The 21,695-nt window shown below is 35.6% G+C and overlaps 1 protein-coding gene across 6 annotated transcripts in view; it reads right to left on the bottom strand.

Annotated features, from left to right (window-relative positions):
- The window catches only part of PAN3 (poly(A) specific ribonuclease subunit PAN3), a 138,623-nt gene that overhangs the window by 97,479 nt on the left and 19,449 nt on the right, over window positions 1–21,695 (bottom strand). For all 6 annotated transcript variants that reach the window (XR_005068363.1, XM_037058890.1, XM_037058891.1 and 3 more), the window contains exons 2-4: window positions 16,211–16,332; window positions 15,365–15,431; window positions 13,064–13,134 (exon numbers count right to left, since the gene is read on the bottom strand). Coding sequence is in view for 5 of the 6 variants with exons in the window: in XM_037058890.1 (XP_036914785.1) it covers window positions 13,064–13,134; window positions 15,365–15,431; window positions 16,211–16,332 (260 nt within the window). In the remaining variant the exon portion in view is untranslated. The remainder of the gene's footprint in view (window positions 1–13,063; window positions 13,135–15,364; window positions 15,432–16,210; window positions 16,333–21,695) is intronic.

Below are 21,695 nucleotides of genomic sequence, written 5' to 3'. Positions count from 1 at the left end.
CAGGCCGGTTCCTTGCAGGCTAACTACCAGCAGGGGATGCACAAAAGGCAACCATACATTGATGTTTCTCTCCCTCTCTCCTCTAAAGATAGATAAGTAAATAAATAATCTTTTTTAAAAAATTGCTGCACTCTGGTAATAATCAAAGTGAGAGTTTCTCAACCTCAGCAATAAACTTTGGACAATTCTTTGTTGTGAGGGTCTGTCCTGTGCATTGTAAGATGTCTAGCAGTATCCCTGGCCGCTACCCACAATGCCAGTAGTACCAAAGTTCCAGTTATGACAGCCAAAAATAACTCTTCTATCTTCAATGTCCCCTTGGAAAATCAAAATGGTCCCCATTTGCAAATCACTGGTCTAGCTAAAGGATGTGAACTCAAGAAACTGAAATGGGGAATAGAGGGCTAATGGTTAGAGGAAGATCTGCTAGGCTAAAATCAACTGTTGGGGCCCCGGCTGGGTGGCTCAGTCGTTTGGAGCATGATCCTGTTCACCAAAAGGTTATAGGTCTGATTCCCAGTCAGGAATGTACAGGAGGCAACCAACAGGATGCTTCTCTCTCTCGCTGATGTCTGTCTGTCTGTCTGTCTGTCTCTCTCTCTCTCTTGCTCTTTTTCTCTCTCAAATGAATAAACATATCGTCAAATAAGGAGTAAAACAAAAACGGTTGGGAACTGAGGGAAATAGAGAAGGGAAATGGAGAAGACAAATGGAAGGTGAAAAAATAAGAAGGGGCACACAAAATTTTATGGGAAATATTTGCTTATCCCTAAAGTTAACCCTCTAATGTTTTCTGTGTTCTGTAAGATCCAGAACCAATAAAAGCAACCATTCCACTTCCCTTTCCCTTAACTTCCAGCAATTCTCTCCCAGATCAATCTTGAGAATGCAATGGTCAAGTAGATAGAGACAGACAGACAGACGGACAGACAGATAGATAGACAGGCTCATTCCCTATTGATCCTCCTTTCATAGCCCTGTCAGTCCAGCCTGCTGGTTATTATGAAGTGCAAGCATTTCAGAATGCCACATCCTATTGGTAAATAACCAACTTTTCTGTTCCACCTCCCTGTAAGTCAGTACTGTACATCAAAGTTCCCAGTCTCTTTTTCTTCCTGTGGTAAAATATACAGCAGAGCAGAGCCTGCAACTGGTGCTCGCGCACATGCGCGCTCTCTCTCTCTCATATATCTACAGTTTTTACTTTAAGTCTCAAGATTCACTACAAAAGTGACTGATTTTTTATCATTCTTCACAAAATCTAAAAAACTGCATAAGATAGTAGTTGAAAACACTTTTACCTTACCCTTTTTATTGGGCATTTAAAAAACTTTGGGCTTAAACGAAAGTTTTCAATGGTAAAAAAAAGTCTGGTGATGTATTCTACATTAGTATTTCTCAAGCTGTAACAAACATATGAATCATAGAGATCTTGTTAAAATAAATGTTCTATTTCAATTGACTTAGTATGAAGTCTGAGATTCTGAATTTCCAAAAAGCTCCCAAGACTGCTTGCTAGTGCTGCTGGTCTGGTGTCCACACCTTGAGAAGGAAGGTTCTAGAGAATGTCAGAGAAAAAGACCCAGATAAGAAACAACTAGTGGTGCAAATGAAAATTGGGGTCACCTTCCAAGATAAAAAAGAACAGCGGTTCAATAGTTCTACAACCCGACTTCTTATGTCTTGACCAAGATCCTTAGAGCCTTCAAGACCATTACTCAGAGCCCCTAAAGCCCTGGCTCTTCGAAAATCTTTGCCCTAATTTGTAAAACCCCATGCTAGTGGTTTAGGACTACGGGAAGTCTACTCTCACTCCTAAAAAAAAATAAGATAAATCTCTAGTCTATGTCAAAGAACAATAAAAGCTAATTTTTAGGACTACTTAAATTCCAAACACACACACACACACACACACACACACCTTTTTTCATTCATTCACTCAACATTTCAGCATAAGGCTTTTTGCTCTTCTTAGAAAAATAATGATAAGCTCTATCATTTCCGCTAAAAATTCAGTCTAGCAAAAGAAAAGCCCATAAACACTGTTTGTATAGAAAATGTAGTTAAAGCTAGCAAGTAACAGACCAATTTTCAGTGCACAATTCTTTGAGTAAAACTGCAAAACAACCTCATCTCTACAATGCTTCACACCAACCATATGCTATACTACATGATCTATCATTAGTAATAAATGGGAGAAATCAAACTGTTATCCTGTGACAAAAAGTTTCCAAGGCTTTGATTTTTAAGAACCTCCTTTGGACATCCAAAACATAGTAACTGTGCTTTAACTATCTGTACTCTAAAACAATATGACTTAAAATTGCTATAAATAGAATACTTTAAAATAATTTGCATTTTATGAATTAGAATATCTTCATATACTTGGAAAACAGCAGTACCCATATATGAAATATTATCTCCCTTCAAATAGTGCTTAATGACTATATTAATTCATTCTCTTTTGCAGTAACAACATAGCAACCTACTTCCTGCCACACTCAAGGGCCCACTAATAGAAACCTCTGGCCTATAATTTACTATATATTTATTTGAAAATAAACCTGCATTTCTTTTATAGCCTCTTCTGGTTCCCAATGCTCTTCCCTCAATGAAGTAAATATTCTGATACTTTACAACATTTGTAATGATGAGAAATAAATACAAGTTATAATCCCATCAGCCATCAGTGGTCAATGTAGACTCACTGGAAAAAAATAAGACCCTAATATAATGAAAACCATTTCAATCTTTTAAATCAAATAAATTAATTTCCATATAATCAGGAACTACCTCTACCTAATTTATTAATTTATTTGGTGTGTTAAAACACCTGGATTTTAACAGCTCCTACACCTAATTAATTTAGAATAGTAAACCCAAGAATTATCATAAACCAGGGAGGGGCCTTTCACAAAAATACAGGGTCCAGCACAAATAATTCCCTGCTGGCAATCTATACCAAATCTTTTATTACAAATCATAAGCATGTAATTCTGTAACATAAAAATATCCCATTCAAGCACACCCTATGACATTTTAGGTGAAATGTTCTAACATTGTCCATCTCATGTGAGACATTCTGTAGCCTACCAACCACACTCAATGGTGTGACTTCTGCCAGACCCTGTATATTACGTTCCTTACATTTTCGTTGTTTAAATAAAGACAGTATTAGGATGGGAAGGGTGGGTGAGTATGTCTACAAAAAATAAGTTTATGGAAAAACAGACCATCACTACTAAAGATTCATGGATAAGTAAGCATCTATAAATAGAAAAGGCTTTTTATTGTATGAAGTTAATACACAAATCATGTAAAGAATGAGACAATGAAAAGAGAGGATACTGCTAAGTAAACAGTGACATGAATTATATCAATTATAGCAGAACAGGATACACACACACAAATGTATTTTTAAGCTCTACTGTGAATCAGAGCCTGGGGGAAAAGTACCCCAGTGTTATCTATGTACATTTAAGAAAACCTACAAAATAGTCATTACTTCTGTTCTTAAAACTTCGATATTACAATGGCATTTTGTCATTAAAAATGACCAGCTGGTACACTGTTGCTAAATAAGCAAGACTACATTCAATTCCTAAAGAACTGAAACACCAAACTGCAAATTCTTTTATTCTTTTGCTTCAGAATGCAACCAGAATACAAGATGTGAGGAAATAAAATACCATGCCAAGTTATTAAAATATTTTAAGTGAAAGTGAATAAAATGTTTGTTTAAGTCATGAAAGTTATTTCTACAATAAACTATCAACTGTAATAATCATAAAAGTTTTTACATGAATTTTAGTCCCTTATCAAAACCAACCACCATGCTAAAATGTTTATTCACTGATTAAGAAAATGTTCCCTTCTGATTTCTTTATATGTGTATCCTTGCTTAAATTTAATCTTCAAGTTGAGTATCTTCAAAATGCACTTTACTATAACTGAACTTAAACTAAGGTAGTGGTTAATCAAACTAATCTTACACACATTCAAACAAATAAATCTGTTTCTAAATTACAGAGTCATAAGCAAGAGTATAACAACCACCACCATTTGACAAGCACAAGGCATTATGCCAAGCATTTTATACCCATTAATATACTTAATACTGATAATTCTATGAGAATGACTCTACTATAATACCAATTTCACAGAAAAAAAATGAAGCTTAGAAGAGGTTAAAATAACTTGCCCATAATCTCACAACTAACATAAGATTGGGCTCCAGTGCTTGTACTCTTAACTATAGAATTCTGCCTCCAATTCCAAGAAATCTATTCCCCCTTCTATAATATTCCTTAACCTATTATAATCTGAACATTATTCTAGCTAATCCTAAAATAACCAAAATTCCTAAGTGAATCAATTTCTCTTTGAATCTAACTGGCATGGATGAGATCAAGGAGAAACAATAACTCAGAGACTTCAAGGAAATAACTTAAGCAGCTCTCCCTCCCCATTTTCAAAATGCAAGGAGAACAAATCTTGGGAATTAAACAGAATTGGGGGAAATTACATAGTTCTGGTTAAATTTAGCTTAAAACGCCAGTTAACATGTTTGTGGGTAAAAATCCTAGTTTCATCTCTGCAAATTCATTCCTAACCCCTACTTCCTAGGAAAATGGGGAGAATCACCAGTGATGCCAAGTTCTTACTATCAGCTACTAGACTTCGTAAGTGCAACGATCAGAGCTGGATGTATAGAAACTCACCGGACAATCTCAGAATGACCTACTAGTTTCCAAGTCCAAGCAGTAAATGCACCATAGGTTTTACTGAACTATCACCATTAGGTAAAAACTAACTCAAAATCCCCAAAGCTAAAACTAGACAATATTACATATTATACATAAAAGGCATGCTGTTTCAGTCCAGGTGTTTAAGTATGGCAATAAAGTATCAAACACTAAAGCACCACAAACTTAAAAAAAGAAGCCTCTGAAATAAAAATCTCTCATGAGATCTTTTAAAAAATCAACAGAAAATTCCTTTTCAATCATAAATTTGGAAAGCCATTTCTTAACAAAAGCAAGAAGTCACTACATACAAAGTACCAACTAAAATGAAGTACAGAAAGTACACAACTGAACTCCTAATTTGTTTAGATAAAGCGCATCTTTATCCTGGAAGTTCAACATGGAGTACTCTAACTCATTCAAAACTGAGCCTTTGTTTATGGAAACTATCATATTTTAAAACTTATTTGAACAAGTAATAAAGGAGGACTTCCCCAATCTGGCAAAGGAAATAGACTTCCAGGAATTCCAGGAAGCTCAGAGAGTCCCAAAGAACTTGGACCCAAGAAGGAACACACCAAGGCACAGCAGAATTACATTAGCCAAGATTAAAATGAAAGAGAGAATCCTAGAAGCAGCAAGAGATAAGGGGACAGTCACCTACAAAGGACTTCCCATTAGACTGTCAGCGGATTTCTCAAAAGAGACCTTACAGGCAAGAAGGGGCTGGAAAGAAGTATTCCAAGGCATGAAATCCAAAGACCTACAGCCAAGATTGCTTTATGCAGCAAAGCTTTCATTTAGAACGGAAAGGCAGATAAAGTGCTTCTCAGATAAGGTCAAATTCAAGAAGTTCATCATCGCCAAGCCCTTATTATATGAAATGTTAAAGGGACTTATCTAAGAAAAAGAAGATAAATAATATGAACAGTGAAAGGACAGCAAACTCACAGTTATTAACAACCACACCTAAAACAAAAGCAAACTAAGAGGACAGCTAGATGGGGAGCAGAACCATAGAAATGGAGATCACATGGAGGGTTAGCAACAGGGGAGTGGGAGGAGGAGAAGGGGGGAGAAGGTACAGAGAATAAGTAGGATAGACGGTAGGCAGAAAATAGATAGGGGGAAGGGCAGGAATACTATGGGAAATACAGAATCTAAAGAACTTGTGACACATGGACATGAACGAAAGGGGGGGAATGGTGGGGGAGGGGTGCGCAGGGTGGAAGGGAATGAAGGGGGGCAATGGGACAACTGTAATGGCATAATCAATAAAATATATTTTAAAAAACAAGTTTAAATCTAATGTTACTTGCATAGTATTTTAAGAAAAGAATAGACTGAGTGGAGGTAAACCATAACTATGACAATTAAAATGCAGGAAAAAAAAAGAACATGCCCATTTGCTAGGGAAGTTGATTACTATAGATTATTAGCAATAAAAATCATAGTGGATTCATTTACATAAGAACAATGACAGTCCTTTCAATTCAAAAATCACAAACTTATCAAACAGGGAATTAAGGTGTTATTTTAAGAAAAAGGAGCTTAATGTTTTTGCTTTTTCTAAATGTACTTAATAAGATAGTCAGAATAAGTATGGCATTCAAAACTGACAGCATAAATTACTGGTAAAATTCAAGACAAAAAAACAAAAGGGGGGAATACACTAGAACATCTGAGAAGTGGCTTAAATCAAATATACAAAGAGCTAACAATGAATTAAAAAAGGATAGCCCAACAGAAAATGAGCAAAGGACATGAAAGAAACACTACAACACAAAAGAGAAGAAGTTCAACAGCACCAGTAATCAAATTTAAACGACAGGGATTTTTGCTTATAAAATGACAAGGATATGAATATTTTCCACCTCTGTTTTCAAAGCTATAAAAAACAGAACTTATGAGTTGGAATACAAATTTATGCAGCATTTCTAAAAGGTTATCTGGCAATTATAAAAAATTTAATTACATATTCTTGCCCTAGAAACTCTGTTTATAGAAATTTACAAAGACAACCACATAAATGGACAAAAGCAGCAGACACAGGCCAACCAATGTCTCATCTCCTCCTCTGCACATTATCGGTACCTCCACTAGTTCTCTCCATTTCCCACTTAACACTCACTAATCTTACCCTTCTTATATTGCCCTTGAGAGATTTTTCCTCTGAAATTTAGATATTATCTGTATCATTCTTGGTAAATTACTTTGATCTCTCATAACTTTCATTTCTAACTCTGTAAAATGCAAAAAATAAATCTCTTAAAGAACTGTTGGGGTAATTAATAATAAAACGTCAAACATTTCATTTATAAAAGAATACATTTACCATACTACCTGGAACAGCCACAGAAAATCATTGTCAATATAAATGAAATCAAGTTTCGGTCTGTCATTACACCGTGAAAAAAGCCCAGATGGATCGTCACCAAATTTAAAGAATATGTCTGAGAAGCTAACAGCTACACAGGGAGAAGGCAAAAAAGCAATGTTGTGGTAGCGGCCTAAAAACCTCAAAGATGGATATCCTCAGAGCAGCTCTTCCAGTGGACAATTCCAATACAGCTGCATCCAGAATGAATAGCAACAGACATGTATTCAACAACAATTAAATAAATTAGGCTAGAAAGGTTTGGCTAACACCACATTACTTCCAGTAATAGCTGCCATTTATTAGGCACTTTTGTGACAGGAAATGCCCTCATACCACTCTCCACAGTAAGTACTAAGTATTTCTCTCATTCTTCAAATGAAGAAACAGAAAGGTTTAACTTTCAATTCAGATTGCCTGGTTCCAACTCCAAACCCTAAAACCTTAATCATTACTCAGTACTCTCGAGTTATTACTATTCTTACTGTTTGCTGTTTGAGAGAAATCAAAACTCACTAATAGGCTTTGAGCAAGCTATACAAAAGGAACCATACATAGGTGCTCCCCTGTGGGAACTTGGACTCCAACAACTCCACCAACTACCATAAGGGGCCCACGTGTATCTCCAAATCTCAAGCCTCCCCTACATCCGGCTACAGTAGGATAGTGCACACTCCCACAGCCTGGCAATGCAGGTGAATAGAAGCGGAGTTGACTCCAGTACAAGAATAGCTCTGGGTGTATTAATTTGGAACCCTAAACACAAGTTTTCATAGAAACCTTACTTCACAATACTAACAGGAAAAAGCTATCTTACAGGAAAAAGATACTGATGTGTCTGACCTGGAAATCTAAATACTAAGTGAAACAATATTTGAGAAAATATGTTGAATACTTAACTTAGTTAGACGTTCCAAAGTGGACCTAACCAGAAGGATTAAGGAAGGATTTAGATTCCAGATTATTACTTTAGCTTTCTCCATAAAAGAACTCTACCATAAATGTTTTCCAGTTTGTCATTTCGTATTTTATTCCCTCAAGTAGAAATAATATAAAATCATCTTTTGAAGACATCAGAACAGAAATGCTACAAAAAATTTTAAATATCAAATTAATCAGAAAACATACAATATGTATCATCAGGAAAGTCTGTAATAGAGGTTGTAGGACTAGGGACAGCTGCTTTTAAGAAAGAACAACGGGAAGGAGGTTCCAAACTGAGACAGAGAAGGAAGAGAAAGTCCTGCCGATGAACTTTCCCCTCAAGCAGAATAATCCAGAACTGGGCCTCCACCACCTAAATCTCCTCACAAACAAAACACCCTGAGATAAGCCAACCATTTTGACTCTCCCTCCCTTATCCTACCAGGAGTTTTAAAATCAAGAACAGAAAAAAATAAACATGATACTTCAGAAATTCCCATCCCCTAACCCCCCCAAAATTTAGCTTGTTATGAAGCCTAAAAAATTTACAAAACTGAAAATCTGTTATCCCACTATTAGAAACACAATGCACAAATGCCTAGGTAAAGCTGTATAATGATGGAAATAGCATCCTAAAGCACAATTAAGTAAATGACAGGCACTAAAGGATTTTATGCCTTTATGTAGGAAGAGAAGAAGCTGAATAGGATAATGACTAGACAGATGACTGAAGGGGGGGGCTCCGCGGGGTGGGGATCAAGATATAAAAGGGGAAGCCAAGAATGCCAGACACTACCTTTTAAATTTTTCCTAGGATTTGTCTCAATTATCCGGGGATGCCCTGCATAAAAACTCACAAGCTTACCAAGAAGAGTCAGCAAGATGTCACAGTACTGAATCACTTCATTTAAGAAATTGTACTTCAACATCTAACTTTACTATAAAGATTTTTTCCCTAAAGATTTCTTACCAAAAATTTTACTGCTAACTAGATGACATTTGTGATTCACTCTCAAGTCTTTTCCTATCATATTAGTTCTCAACCTTATCTATCTTGCTGTTAAGGTCTCCTCATGTATTGATGTAATACATTAACTCCCATTTTAAAGAAAACTCCACCTCCAGCGTTTTGGAGGCTTAACTCCCCACAGGCTATACAGTCATAATTCAGTTTCTTCCACCACCACCACCACCCTTGGTGGACAATAAATAAGAGTTACTTGTTCTATTTATATAATTATGTATTCCTAATGTGAAAAAATGTAATTGTGAAAGATCACTTTTAAAAATTTTTTCTCTATATCACGGTCCTATACTTTCATAAAATAAAGATGAATTGCTAGAAAAAAATCATATAATCTGATGTTGCTGCATTATCAAATTGTTATATAAGTTCTCCATAAACTGTTCTGGATCTGGAGAACTCGCTGCTTCTTAGCAATCATCAGATATCTAAATTGGCACTAATTAACAAGCTGCTGTATAAATGTTCTCTAGTAGGTTCATGTACTGCCTCTTCGATTAGATTTGAGGAAGCAGGAAAAATATCAATCCATTCTTAAATTCTCCACATAGCACATGAAAGACTGCCTACAGTAAAAATACTAACTGATCTGAGCCCAATAATTCACACACTGACAGGCAAAAAAAGCAACATGCCTGGCCCAGGAATCGGTCCAACTGAGATTTCCAGAAAAAAATTTACCCGACTAGCTATAAAAGAGTAGTAAACAGTAAGCATGGCCTAACTACCTCTTCTCTAATATCATTATAAAATAAAATGTCACTGAGTAATCATGGTAGCCTGCTTAGATCAACACATAATTATTTTACAGTAAGTTTGAGTTATTTCCACTGAAATTACATCATTAAACAGACACTATAAGTTACAACAAAATAAAATGCCCTAAGTTCACAATGTTTAGTTTGCAATATTCTTATGCCAAGAGTATTTCTAATACCAAGAGATTTTAACCCTTCTCAACTCAACCATTAATAATTTTAAAATATATGCAACCTGTACCCTCACAGATTACTGAATATATACACATAACCCACTACTGAAAAACTCTATGCCCCTACATACTTTTTTAGATGTAAATAGCAAGAAAATGTGGTCCTTCTAAAATACAGGATCCAGCACAAGTAATACCTTTTTATTACAAAATCTTTTATTACTAAATCATAAGCATGTAATTCTGTAACATCACAATATCACACACAAGAACACCATATGACATTTTAGATGAAATGTTCAATTAAAACTATAAATTACTACACCAGTATTATTACCCTACCAACCACATCAAAGCCAAGTTACTTCCACCAGACCCTGTATATTCTGTGAACCCTGAACTTCTAAGTAGAGACTGACACATAAAGTCCTTTCAGTTTAGAAAGACATTGAATTTCAAAGATGAAAGAAAGCAATTATCCAGGCCATGCTCATCAACTTCACGAATGTGAAGATTACAGTCTAGAAAGAAAGCTGGCCCAGGACTACAGAGCTAGAGATCCAGGGCCTCAAAAACTGCAGCAAGGTACTCATCTCACTAATATTAATCTGCTTCCATTAGGATATATTCTAGTATCTCTCCAAATACTGAGGTCACATTTGTAGTAACATTTTATTATTTTCCTTTACTAAAACACATTTTTAAAGAATAAGCACTGTATCTTCCTTTCTCTGATCTTCAGGAACTTTACTGCTTTCTCAAAAATAACATCAGTAGCTCTAAATCATAAATTTCAGCTATAAGATACAGTGAACCAAACCCTCATATTAGGAATACTCGTATTTGCCATTTTACTTTAACTTTCTATTCATACATCAGAAATGCTGCTTATCACAGTTAACCAATTATTAATTCAAGGCTGTGAAAATGAAAAGGTCATTACAGGGACACCTAAGACCACTTACAGGCTTTCTCTTTCCCCCTAAACTAAATACTGAGTTGGCCAAAAAGTCATATGGTTTTTTCTATAAAATAAAAGACACATTTTTCATTTTCACCAGTAACTTTAGTGATTTGGATATTTTGAGTAAGTTGTCTATCTCCTGCGTGGTATTATGTTGATTGTTCTCAATTAATGTCTTGATTTGATCACTCAATTTTATCAACTTCAACTGGTCTACCTGACCCTGGAGCATCACCCAGTGGGAAATGTTCCACACAAAACCTGGCAAAGCACTCACAGCATGTTCTCCACAGACTGTACTAATCTTTTTTTTTTTTTGCATTCAGTTGCATTTTTACATTTCTTCAAATGGTAAAGCATAAATATGCCAAAAATGGCACTTACTTTCTTCTATCTTCAATATTAAAATGCCTACACAAAAACTTATCAATTTTGATTTTCTTAAATGCATGCTCATATGACAAGTGTCACAATACGATCCAACAAAATTTTTTTGAATGAAGTTAAAGATAACTAAGTGTTACTAGAGCCATCTTAAGGAAAATACCAAACAAACTTTTGGGTTGGCCAATCCAATAGGTCCTGATAACTTGATTTCTAGGTTGTTTTCTGCTTTTCAGCATTTTACTGTTTTCTTCCATACTGACAGGCTTTGTCTATTATCACTTCTCACTATTGCCAATGAGCCTGCTTGTGTCCAACTCTGTTCAACCTGTACCATGTGGATTTAGAAACTACATATTTCAAATAATATAAATTGTATATAAAGCAAGGGTAAATGCATTCTTGGTGAGAGCCTACAAGGAAGTATATACATATATTTTCATCTATCAATTCTCAATGCTTAAAAGCATTTTGTAATTAATTACCTCCTTGTTCTCCTGTTTCAAAACAGAGATAATACTAAGTATATGCAGTACTGATATAATTCATACCTGACCCCATAAATTTTTGTTTTGAATTTCATTTTACACTACCCTCTGATCAGATACTTACTAAAAGTATCTTAAGCTTCAATCAGTTTTCTAAAATTAATATTCTTTTCTTTTGGGTCTTTCATTACTTAGGAAAATTAATTATTATTAATTTCATAGTAATTTCCACCAAGATTTATAACCTCCTGAATATCTTTCACTGCTATTGATCCTAATCCCCCAAAACACCCCTCTTGATTATTAATATTAACATAATAATTCTCATTACAACTCAAAGGCATCAAACTATAATAAGTTTCCATTTTTACCTGTCACAGAATCAGTCCCTATGACTAACCTCAAAATCTATGCAAGGTTGCCCTGGCTGGTGTGACTCAGTGGACTGGGCATCAGCCTTCGAACCAAAAGGTCACCAGTTTGACTCCCGGTCAGGGCACATGCCTGGGTTGCAGCCTGGGTCCCCAGTCTGGGGTATGTGAGAAGCTAACAATAGATGTTTCTCTCTCACATTGATGTTTCTCTCCCTCCCGCCCCCTCTCTATTAAAAAAATGAATAAAATCTTTAGAAAAACAATCTATGCAAGGTCTGTCAACCTCAATTTCAAATAAAACTACATTAAATTTCTAGTATGAAGAGATTTTAGTTTTACTAACCAATGTCACCCCAATAAATTCAATATAATAAAATAAAAATGTATGGGAAGAAAAGAAATTTTAAACTATTTTTAAACAGTTGGGCCAATTATGAAAAGTTGAAGATTTTAAGTTTGCCTTATAACGACAAGTTTAAATTATGGAAGAAATCATTGAAAGTTAGACAAAGCAGTCAGAAAATAATGTTAAAACATGATCAGTGTACCTAAAATGAATGAATCATCAACAGCAACTACAACATTAAAATCTATGTTATCTTAATAGGAGAATATCTTAAATACGGAAAATGAGCAAAAATAAACCAAAGGATTTCAAGCCTTTACATAAAACGTTTCTAGTCCATGCACAGAGATGAAATAAAATTCTACATACAGGGGATATATAACAAGAAAAGAGTAAACAGAAGAAAAAAGCCTTCTCCCCACTTAAGAGAATATTGACCATGATGAAGGTAACCACCAATGCCACCTCTACATTCCATTTAGCTTCAAAGTTTCAATTTCACCTACCTTTCTTCTCTGAGAGATGTTGAGGGCACCAAAGTCATTAAACAAGGATGAAGCAGGTGAAGTTAGAGGATCTGGAAGGTAAGTCACATAAGTTTCCACACGCACAATCCCAGTAACCCACAGTTCTAATAATAAATGCTTAGCTTTGCAATGCTTACGAAAGTAATGATAATCACATACTACACTAAGAGTTCAACTCAATGCCTCACATACCATGAATGTTCAAATATTTTATGAGTGAATGAAACACAAATTGAAGAATACTTCATTTAGCTAATACTCAGTATGCATTTATCCAGAAGCTACGCAGATTAGGATGCTTCTATTTGCTTAAAGCTAAAAGAAAAATCAAATGGAGACAAAAAGAGATGACTCTTAAACATGTCATAAACACATTCGGAATGTGTTTATGAAGAAAGTCTACCTACAATAAATGTTTAGAGACTAAATCATGAGGAAAAATTTAAAAGGGGGGTGAAGGGGGAAGTGATCAGACTCTAAGTGATCAGACTTGGATTTTAACACTCAGGCAAGGCCCTACAACCATCTACTCTACAAAATAGTTCATATTTTTCAGTTTAACTCCAGATATTTGATATTCTTACTAAAAAGGATAAAAATTAAGTTATAAAACACAAACATGAAAATTTTATAGATTCAGATTCTATTACTTTATGGCCAGAAATTACAAATTTAAGTCAGAAAAGTTTCTGAAAAGGTGTGCATGATATACATTAAAATATTTTATCTTCATTTCTGACCTTTAAGTTAATCTTATGTTTCTCTTTAAATTATCTGTAAAATCCTTTAAAAGTATAGTACATAGTCTCATTTAAAGACACCTTAATTGTCTTCACAATGCGGTACACAGAGATTACTGCTTAATATCTCTGGCTGTTTATGCCTCAATTTTCCTAGTGTAGTCCTTCAATAGACTAACATTAATTTAATGTAACTAATAATTCAAACAGAAATAAACTAATAAAATACCAAGATATAAATACTTTTTATGTAACTTATACATTCAAGGCACTTAAAATAGGTACTAGCATTTATCCTTTATGCTACTTTTAAAAGAGTATAAAAATCAGCATATAAACTCATTGGGAATGCCAAAAAATACTATAATACTACAAATTAGTCTCTAATACTTTTATCCAATATGTTAACATGTTGTTCTAGTTTTCTACAGCAGAAGAAATAAAGAATGAAATTTCCAAATAGTGATAGAGAACTGGCACACACGCACAAAATGTCTATCACAGGAAATAAACATGCAAACTCTTGATGTCATTTTTTAATAATTGTTAACATTTTACTGATACAGAGTATTAATACTCATTTGTTACATACTTTTTGAAAAAATCACCCTTGAACATTTATTTTTAAAATAGGAAAAACCTGGCTGATGTAGCTCAGTGGATTGAGTACCGGCCTGGGAACCAAAGGGTCCCAGTTCAATTCCCAGTCAGGGCACATGTCTGGGTTGTAGGCCAGGTCCCCAGTGGGGGCCACATGAGAGGCAACCACATGTTAATGTTTCTCTCCCTCTCTTTCTCCCTCCCTTCCTCTCTCTCTAAAAATAAATAAATAAAATATTTTTTAAAAATGAAATAAAATAGTAAAAGATATTTGGAACTTCTACATCAAAAGCCTTAAAAATGTCCATAATCTTCAAAATAATAATTCCATATCTAAGAATGTTTCCAAAAGAAATAACTCAAAATATGAACACAGATTCATATACATAATCAAGTATTGGAGTATAATTATTTTTTTCTTTTTAAAAAATAGAACAAACCCTGGCTGGTGTAGCTCAGTGGATTGAGTGTGGGCCTGCAAACCAGAAGATTGCGGTTGGATTCCCAGTCAGGGCACATGCCTGGGTTGCAGGCCAGTTCCCAGCAGGGTATGCAGGAGAAGCAACCACACACTGATAGTTCTCTCCCTCTCTCCTTCCCTTCCCCTCTAAACATAAATAAATAAAATCTTTAAAAAATGGAAACAAATAAATAAATAAATACATAATAGAACAAAAATAGTTCAGTAAATTATGAAAATAAACAAGAGAATTCAATTTATAATTATCAATCAAAGTACTATTATGTACATATATACTTAAGAGTTATGTATTATATATATCAGGAATACAAATCTTAATAGCTATCCGAATATAAAATAATCAATTATTTTTATTTTCTTCCTGACACCTGTCCATAGTGTTCAAAATTTCCACAATGGACATACTGCTTTTGGAGTCAGAAATACACATGTGAAAGAGGAAAAGGAACTACATCTTACCATGGCCTGCATATGGCTTGGCACTGTCATTTAGAAGGCTTGGGGAGCTGCTACTGTTAGTCATTCTCTGAAAAAGAATATATGTACACATGTATACACAAAATATCACTAGAATAAAGAATATCCAACTGAAAAGTTAAAACTGACCTTCTTTGCTTCTTCCCCTCCCGCCCATTTATCACATCACTAATATTCTGATTACTGATGCTTGGATTACAACAATCTATGCAGACTTCCAAATACTCTGTGTAACACATCAAATGAAAATTTTACTCACTAGCCAGGTATTTAAAACCAAAGCTGCAGACCTATTTTGAATTACACATCTCTAACTTATCAGCCTAGACAAAACATATATAACTACTAAGTCTCCTTGTCCACAAAATTTAAATTCCAGTATCTATGCAGGAAGATTTAAAATGGCAATGTATAAAGCCAATAATGTTCTTTAATATGTCCTCCCAATGCATATTATCCTTCATGCACCTTATAGATTCTGCAAAATTAGGCTATTCTCTGTTCTCTATACATGTCCTATATATTCTCAACATACTCCCAAACCCCTATGATGTCTCTCCACCATGAAAGGCCTCCATTCCATAACCATGAAACACACAGAGGAGTGCAACTAGTCTCTTTCTATCCTCTACATACTCCATGGTCATCCCAACCCCACTCCCACCCTTGAAAGTTCACCCTGACTCTAACCCTACAAGGAGAGGAGATGGCTTAACTATATCCCATCTCCTTGCAAACACATTTAGAAATAAATGAAGACTTTAAATGCTCCCCACCCCCAGAATAAACTTTCCTGTTTTGTGCCATATAAACTCATACTAATGATACCTGCATCAAGGGATACTTTGTTTCTACAGGGCTTCCAAATCCGTTGACTCCAATAAAGCTAGTGCTGAAATAGGAATCTGTGAGACTGGTATCAGGTAAAGCACCTCCATCTATTCCAGGAACTGAAAGAAAAGGAAAATTCAAATATTTAATCATTTTAAAGCACTACCATTGATGAGGCCTCTGTGTTCCTAAATAACTTTTAAAGTGTCAATCTCTGTCACACTTATTTTTATTTGCCTATTCATAACAAAATGCAGGTCCAAATAAAATTGGGTCAGCTCTAAAAATCTGTTAAACAATGCTCAAGTTAACTGGTTTTTTCCACAGAGATAGTAATTTATTTTGTATTATTCACCTAAAAGCCACCAAGCACAACATGAAGAAATAAACCACACTTACATTTCCAGTTTTTTAAAAACTAATCCTCATTAGAAGATATGTTTTTACTGCTTTTAGAGAGAGACAGAGAGGGGGAGGAGGGAAGACAGAGAGAGAGAACCCATTGATGTGAGAGAGAAACATCAATCGCTTGCCTCCATTACATGCCTCAACTGGGGATCAAATCCCAACCCAAGTATGTGCCCTGACTGGGAATCGAACCCATAATCTTTTGGTGCATGGGACATAGCTCCAACCAACTAAGCCATGTGGCCAAGGCTCCAGTCTCCTTTCTTTAACTTTGCAAGAGGCCAATAGAGTACATAAAGCACTGCAATTTCTCCTGGGCATCTTCATATGGTAAAAAGAGGCAAGTTTCTCAGGACTGATTCTCAAAAACATCAAATGAAAAAGACCAGCAGACTCATATTAATTTATATATCATATAGTTCAGTAAAAACAATTCTGCAGAGGTAGAAATGGAATACAGTTCAGAATGATATCCTGTCTGTGCATTCTGCAGAATGATTTGAACTAGTAGAATAATCTACCATATACCAAAAAAGTCATGGACAACATGCTTTAGATACTACTCTCTGGTAAGTACTCGGAATGCTGCTGGTTTTAAGTTGCTAGTTAACTACAAAACCTTACACTTTATAAATCAACAAAACTGCAAGTACGACTGCCCTCTTCTAGGCAGAGCCTCTGAGAACCACTGAAACCATTCCCACTCTCGACTAAGAAGTAAACTAACGAAATGCTGATAGATGGCTGTAGGGTGCTATAATCTGAATTTCTGTACACCCCCAAAATGCATACATTGAAATTCTAACCCCCAAAGATGATGGTAGTAGGATGTGGGGCCTTTAGGAGGTACCTAGGTTAGGAGTGGAGCCCTCATGCACAAAATCAGTGTTCTTATGAAAGAGACAGATCCCTAGAGAGATCCCTAGACCCTTCCCCCATGTGAAGACACGGCAATAAAGTGCCCATCTATGAACCAGAAAGTGGGTCCTCACCAATCACCACACAAAATCTGCCATGATCTTAGACTTCCCACCTTCTAGAAATATAAAAATAAATTTCAGCTGTTTAAAAGCCACCCAGCTTATGGTATTTTGTTAGAGCAACGCAAAAAGACTAACACACAGGGATTCCTTGGAAACAACCTGATGTCATTTTTCTTTTCTGTTTTTAAAATTTATTTCTCAAAATGTCTACAATTAAAGTATATTATTTTTGTAATTACAAAAAATAATCTTTAATGGTTCGTACCTTTTAAATTAGTGACAGCAATTTCAAGTACAGCTTTAGAAAATAATCAGAACTTCTGGCCAAGATAGAGGCGTGTGGGTGGAAACACTGTGCGCCTCCTCGCACAACCAAGTTTAAAGATAGCAAAGTTTTAGTAACAAAAACGCAACCAAGACACAAAAAATTAAACCGTAGGGAAGGTTGACAACAACCAACCGTTCAGCCAGACCAGTAAGAGGGGCGGAGCCAGCAGCTGGTGGAGCAGGGTTGTGCAGAAGAACTCGGCCAGACCAACCCAGGCGCACAGGCCCGGGATCCCAGGCGTGGGGTGGCAAGGGGTGGCAAGGGCGGACCCAGTGAGGGTACAAGGTGGCAGGCTGAACGTGGTCATACACTCACGCACAGATAAACCAGGCGAAGGAGCAAGCAGTGAGACAGACTCTGCAGGCCCCAGCAGCTTGAGGAAAGCAGCAGAGAGGAGACCGCCATTGCCCCTCTTTGACCCCGCCCCCACATATAGCATCACATAGAGCGACTGAGCTGCCTCGCCCTAGTGAACACCTAGGGCTCCACCCCGCATACATAACAGGCGAGAACAGAACAAAACATTATGGCTCAAGAAGAACTCAAAGCCTCAGAGCCAATAACTCTAAGCAACTAAGAAAGAGCCACCCTATCAGATGCACAGTTCAAAATATTGGTGATCAGGATGCTGACTGAACTGGTTGATTTTAGTCACAAATTAGAGGAACAAATGAAGGCTAAACTAAGTGAAATGAAGGGAAATGCACAGGGAACCAATAGTGATGGAAAGGAAACTGGGACTCAAATCAAGGGAGTGGACCAGAAGGAAGAAACAACCAAACAGAAAAGAATGAAGAAATAAGAATTCAAAAAACTGAGGAGAGGCTTACGAACCTCCAGGACATCTTTAAACGTTCCAACATCCGAATTATAGGGGTATGTACCAGAAGGGGAAGAGGAACAGCCGTGAGTGGAAAACTTATTTGAACATATAATTAAGGCGAACTTCCCCAATCTGGCAAAGGAGATAGACTTCCAGGAATTCCAGGAAGCTCAGAGAGAGAGTCCCAAAGAAGTTGGACCCAAGAAGGAACACACCAAGGCACAGCAGAATTACATTAGCCAAGATGAAAATGAAGGAGAGAATCCTTAGAAGCAGCAAGAGATAAGGGGACAGTCACCTACAAAGGACTTCCCATCAGACTGTCAGCTGATTTCTCAAAAGACACCTTACATGCAAGAAGGGGCTGGAAAGAAGTATTCCAAGGCATGAAATCCAAACACCTACAATCAAGATTGGTCTACCCAGCGAAGCTTTCATTTAGAATGGAAGGACAGATAAAGTGCTTCTCAGATAAGATGAAATTCAAGGAGCTCATCATCACCAAGCCCTTATTATATGAAATGTTAAAGGGACTTAAACCAAAGAAAAAGAAGATTAAAAAATATGAACAGTGAAAGGACAGCCAACTCAGTTACTAACAACCACACCTAAAACAAAAGCAAACTAAGAGGACAGCTAGATCAGGAGGGGAACCAGAGAAATGAAGATCACATGGAGGGTTAGCAACAGGGGAGTGGGACGAGGAGAAGGGGGGAGAAGGTACAGAGAATAGCATAGACAGTAGGTGGAAAATAGATAGGGGGAGGGCAAGAATAGTGGGGGAAATATAGAATCTACAGAACTTGTGACACGTGGACATAAACTAAAGCGGGGAATGGTGGGGGAGGGGTGTGCAGGGTGGAGGGGAATGAAGGGGGGAAATAGGACAACTGTAATGGCATAATCAATAAAATATATTTTTAAAAAGAATATTAAATAAATAAATAAATAACCAGAAACACCTGTAGATTTGTATGTAAAGATGGTCATCATTATGTTCATTTATGTTCAAGTATTAAAAGTGTTATTTTAATCACAAAAAATTAGAAAAAATATGAAATGCCCATTAGAAGAATGATTAAATTCTGAATGCTATTAAATAAATAAAAATCATGGTAATTAATGTCTGGGATTTATTTAATTCTCTAGCAAATCAAAACAAAAACTGGAAAGAAGAACTAACAAAATAAGACTCGACAAACATTGGCCATTGTTGAAGCTGAGCGATAGGGGATTATTATACTCTCCTCTCCTATCAGTTAGAAATTTTCCATGATAAAAGGCTGTAGAAAATGAGGACAATAAATATTAAATATTGGTATGAAGATAATAAATATTAAGTAATGGTGTGATAATATTTACAATGGGAAGTAAAAGGGAACACATTTTTATTTACTGTATAATTGTGTATACTTATATATACACACAGAGTATAAGACAATAAAATATACCAAAATGTTAATCTTGTGTTATCTGGCTGACTGAGTGGAAGAGGTTACTCTTTTCTCCTCTCAAGCAAAACCCTTATGGCACCTACTCCTTATCGTTCCCTAATAAAATAGAATGGTTTTCATTTAATTCTTGTTCAAGTACAGTTTTCTGTCTTATATTCCCAGCAAATAGTATGGTTTTCAAAAACAGAGTACAATACCAGAGTCAAATTATTTTTTAACACAGCATGTTTATTTCAAATGGTTTTTTAAAATTTACATCCAATATTCTCTTTTATTGTATTAGCTGATACAAAGCATGAAGAAAACTATTACTGAACATGCCAGAATTCAAATATCTATGGTCAATGTCTTATCTTACTTGACTTTAAGATTCAATAAACTGAAAATAAGCACCTAAGCCTAAAAAATATTTGTAAGATAAATGAATAATAAATTGCTATTAGAGGACAATAAAACAGTCTTATAAAGGTCCTATCCTTTAAAAATACTTTATCATTAAGAAACAGTTTTTCCTAATACATTATCAACTTTCTGGCAGTGATTTTCATTATATTAAGATTGATTCATATTCCTTTAAGATGCACAATTTTGAAAGAGGAAACATGCTCCCTAACAGAGGATCATGTTTGAATAGGTTTAACAAAAAAAGGCGGGGAATGAGGGGGGATTAAATATAGCCAATAATTAAAGGTTAATTTTTCCACACAAATACCCAAGACTCTAAAACAACTAGAAGAGAACAGAGGGAAAACTACTTGATGCTGGTGTTGGCAACAATTTTCTGAATATAACACCAAAAACGCCTAAAAACAAAAGCAAAAATAAAGAAGTGGTACTATATCAAACTAAAAAGCACATCAAACAATCAATACAACAGAAAGGCAACCTACAGAAAGGAAGAAAACATTTTCAAACCATCTATCTCATACGGGGTTAATAACCAAAATATATAAGGAACACCTACAACTCAATAGCAAAAACAAAACAAAACTTTTTAAAAAATAATTTTATAAGAAGAAAAGGACAAAGGACTTAAACATTTTTCCAAAGAAGATATTCAAATGGCCAACAGGGACATGAAAAAGCGCTCAACTTCACTAATCATCAGGGAAATGCAATCAAAACCACATGAGATATCACCTCACACCTATTACAATGGCTATTCTGAAAAAGACAGGAGACAACAAGTTTTGGTGGAGATGTGCACTGCTGGTGACAATGTAAATGGTACAGCTACAATGGGAAACAATATGGCAATCCCTCAAAAAATTAAAAACAGAACTACCACATGATCCAGCGATCTTAATTCTGGATACATATCCAAAGAAAATAAAATCACTATCTCAAAAAAGATATATCTACACTCCCATGTTCACTGAAACATAACTCAGAAAAATCAAGACATGGAAAAAACCTAAGTATCTATTGACAGACGAATGGGTAAAAAAAATGTGACACATACACAGACAATGGAATATTTTTAAAC

The sequence above is a fragment of the Sturnira hondurensis genome, unplaced genomic scaffold (genome assembly GCF_014824575.4).
Source record: "Sturnira hondurensis isolate 20B ecotype Veracruz unplaced genomic scaffold, ASM1482457v3 Scaffold0010428, whole genome shotgun sequence".
Lineage (NCBI taxonomy): Eukaryota > Metazoa > Chordata > Mammalia > Chiroptera > Phyllostomidae > Sturnira > Sturnira hondurensis.
This window is presented reverse-complemented; position numbering and strand designations above follow the sequence as displayed.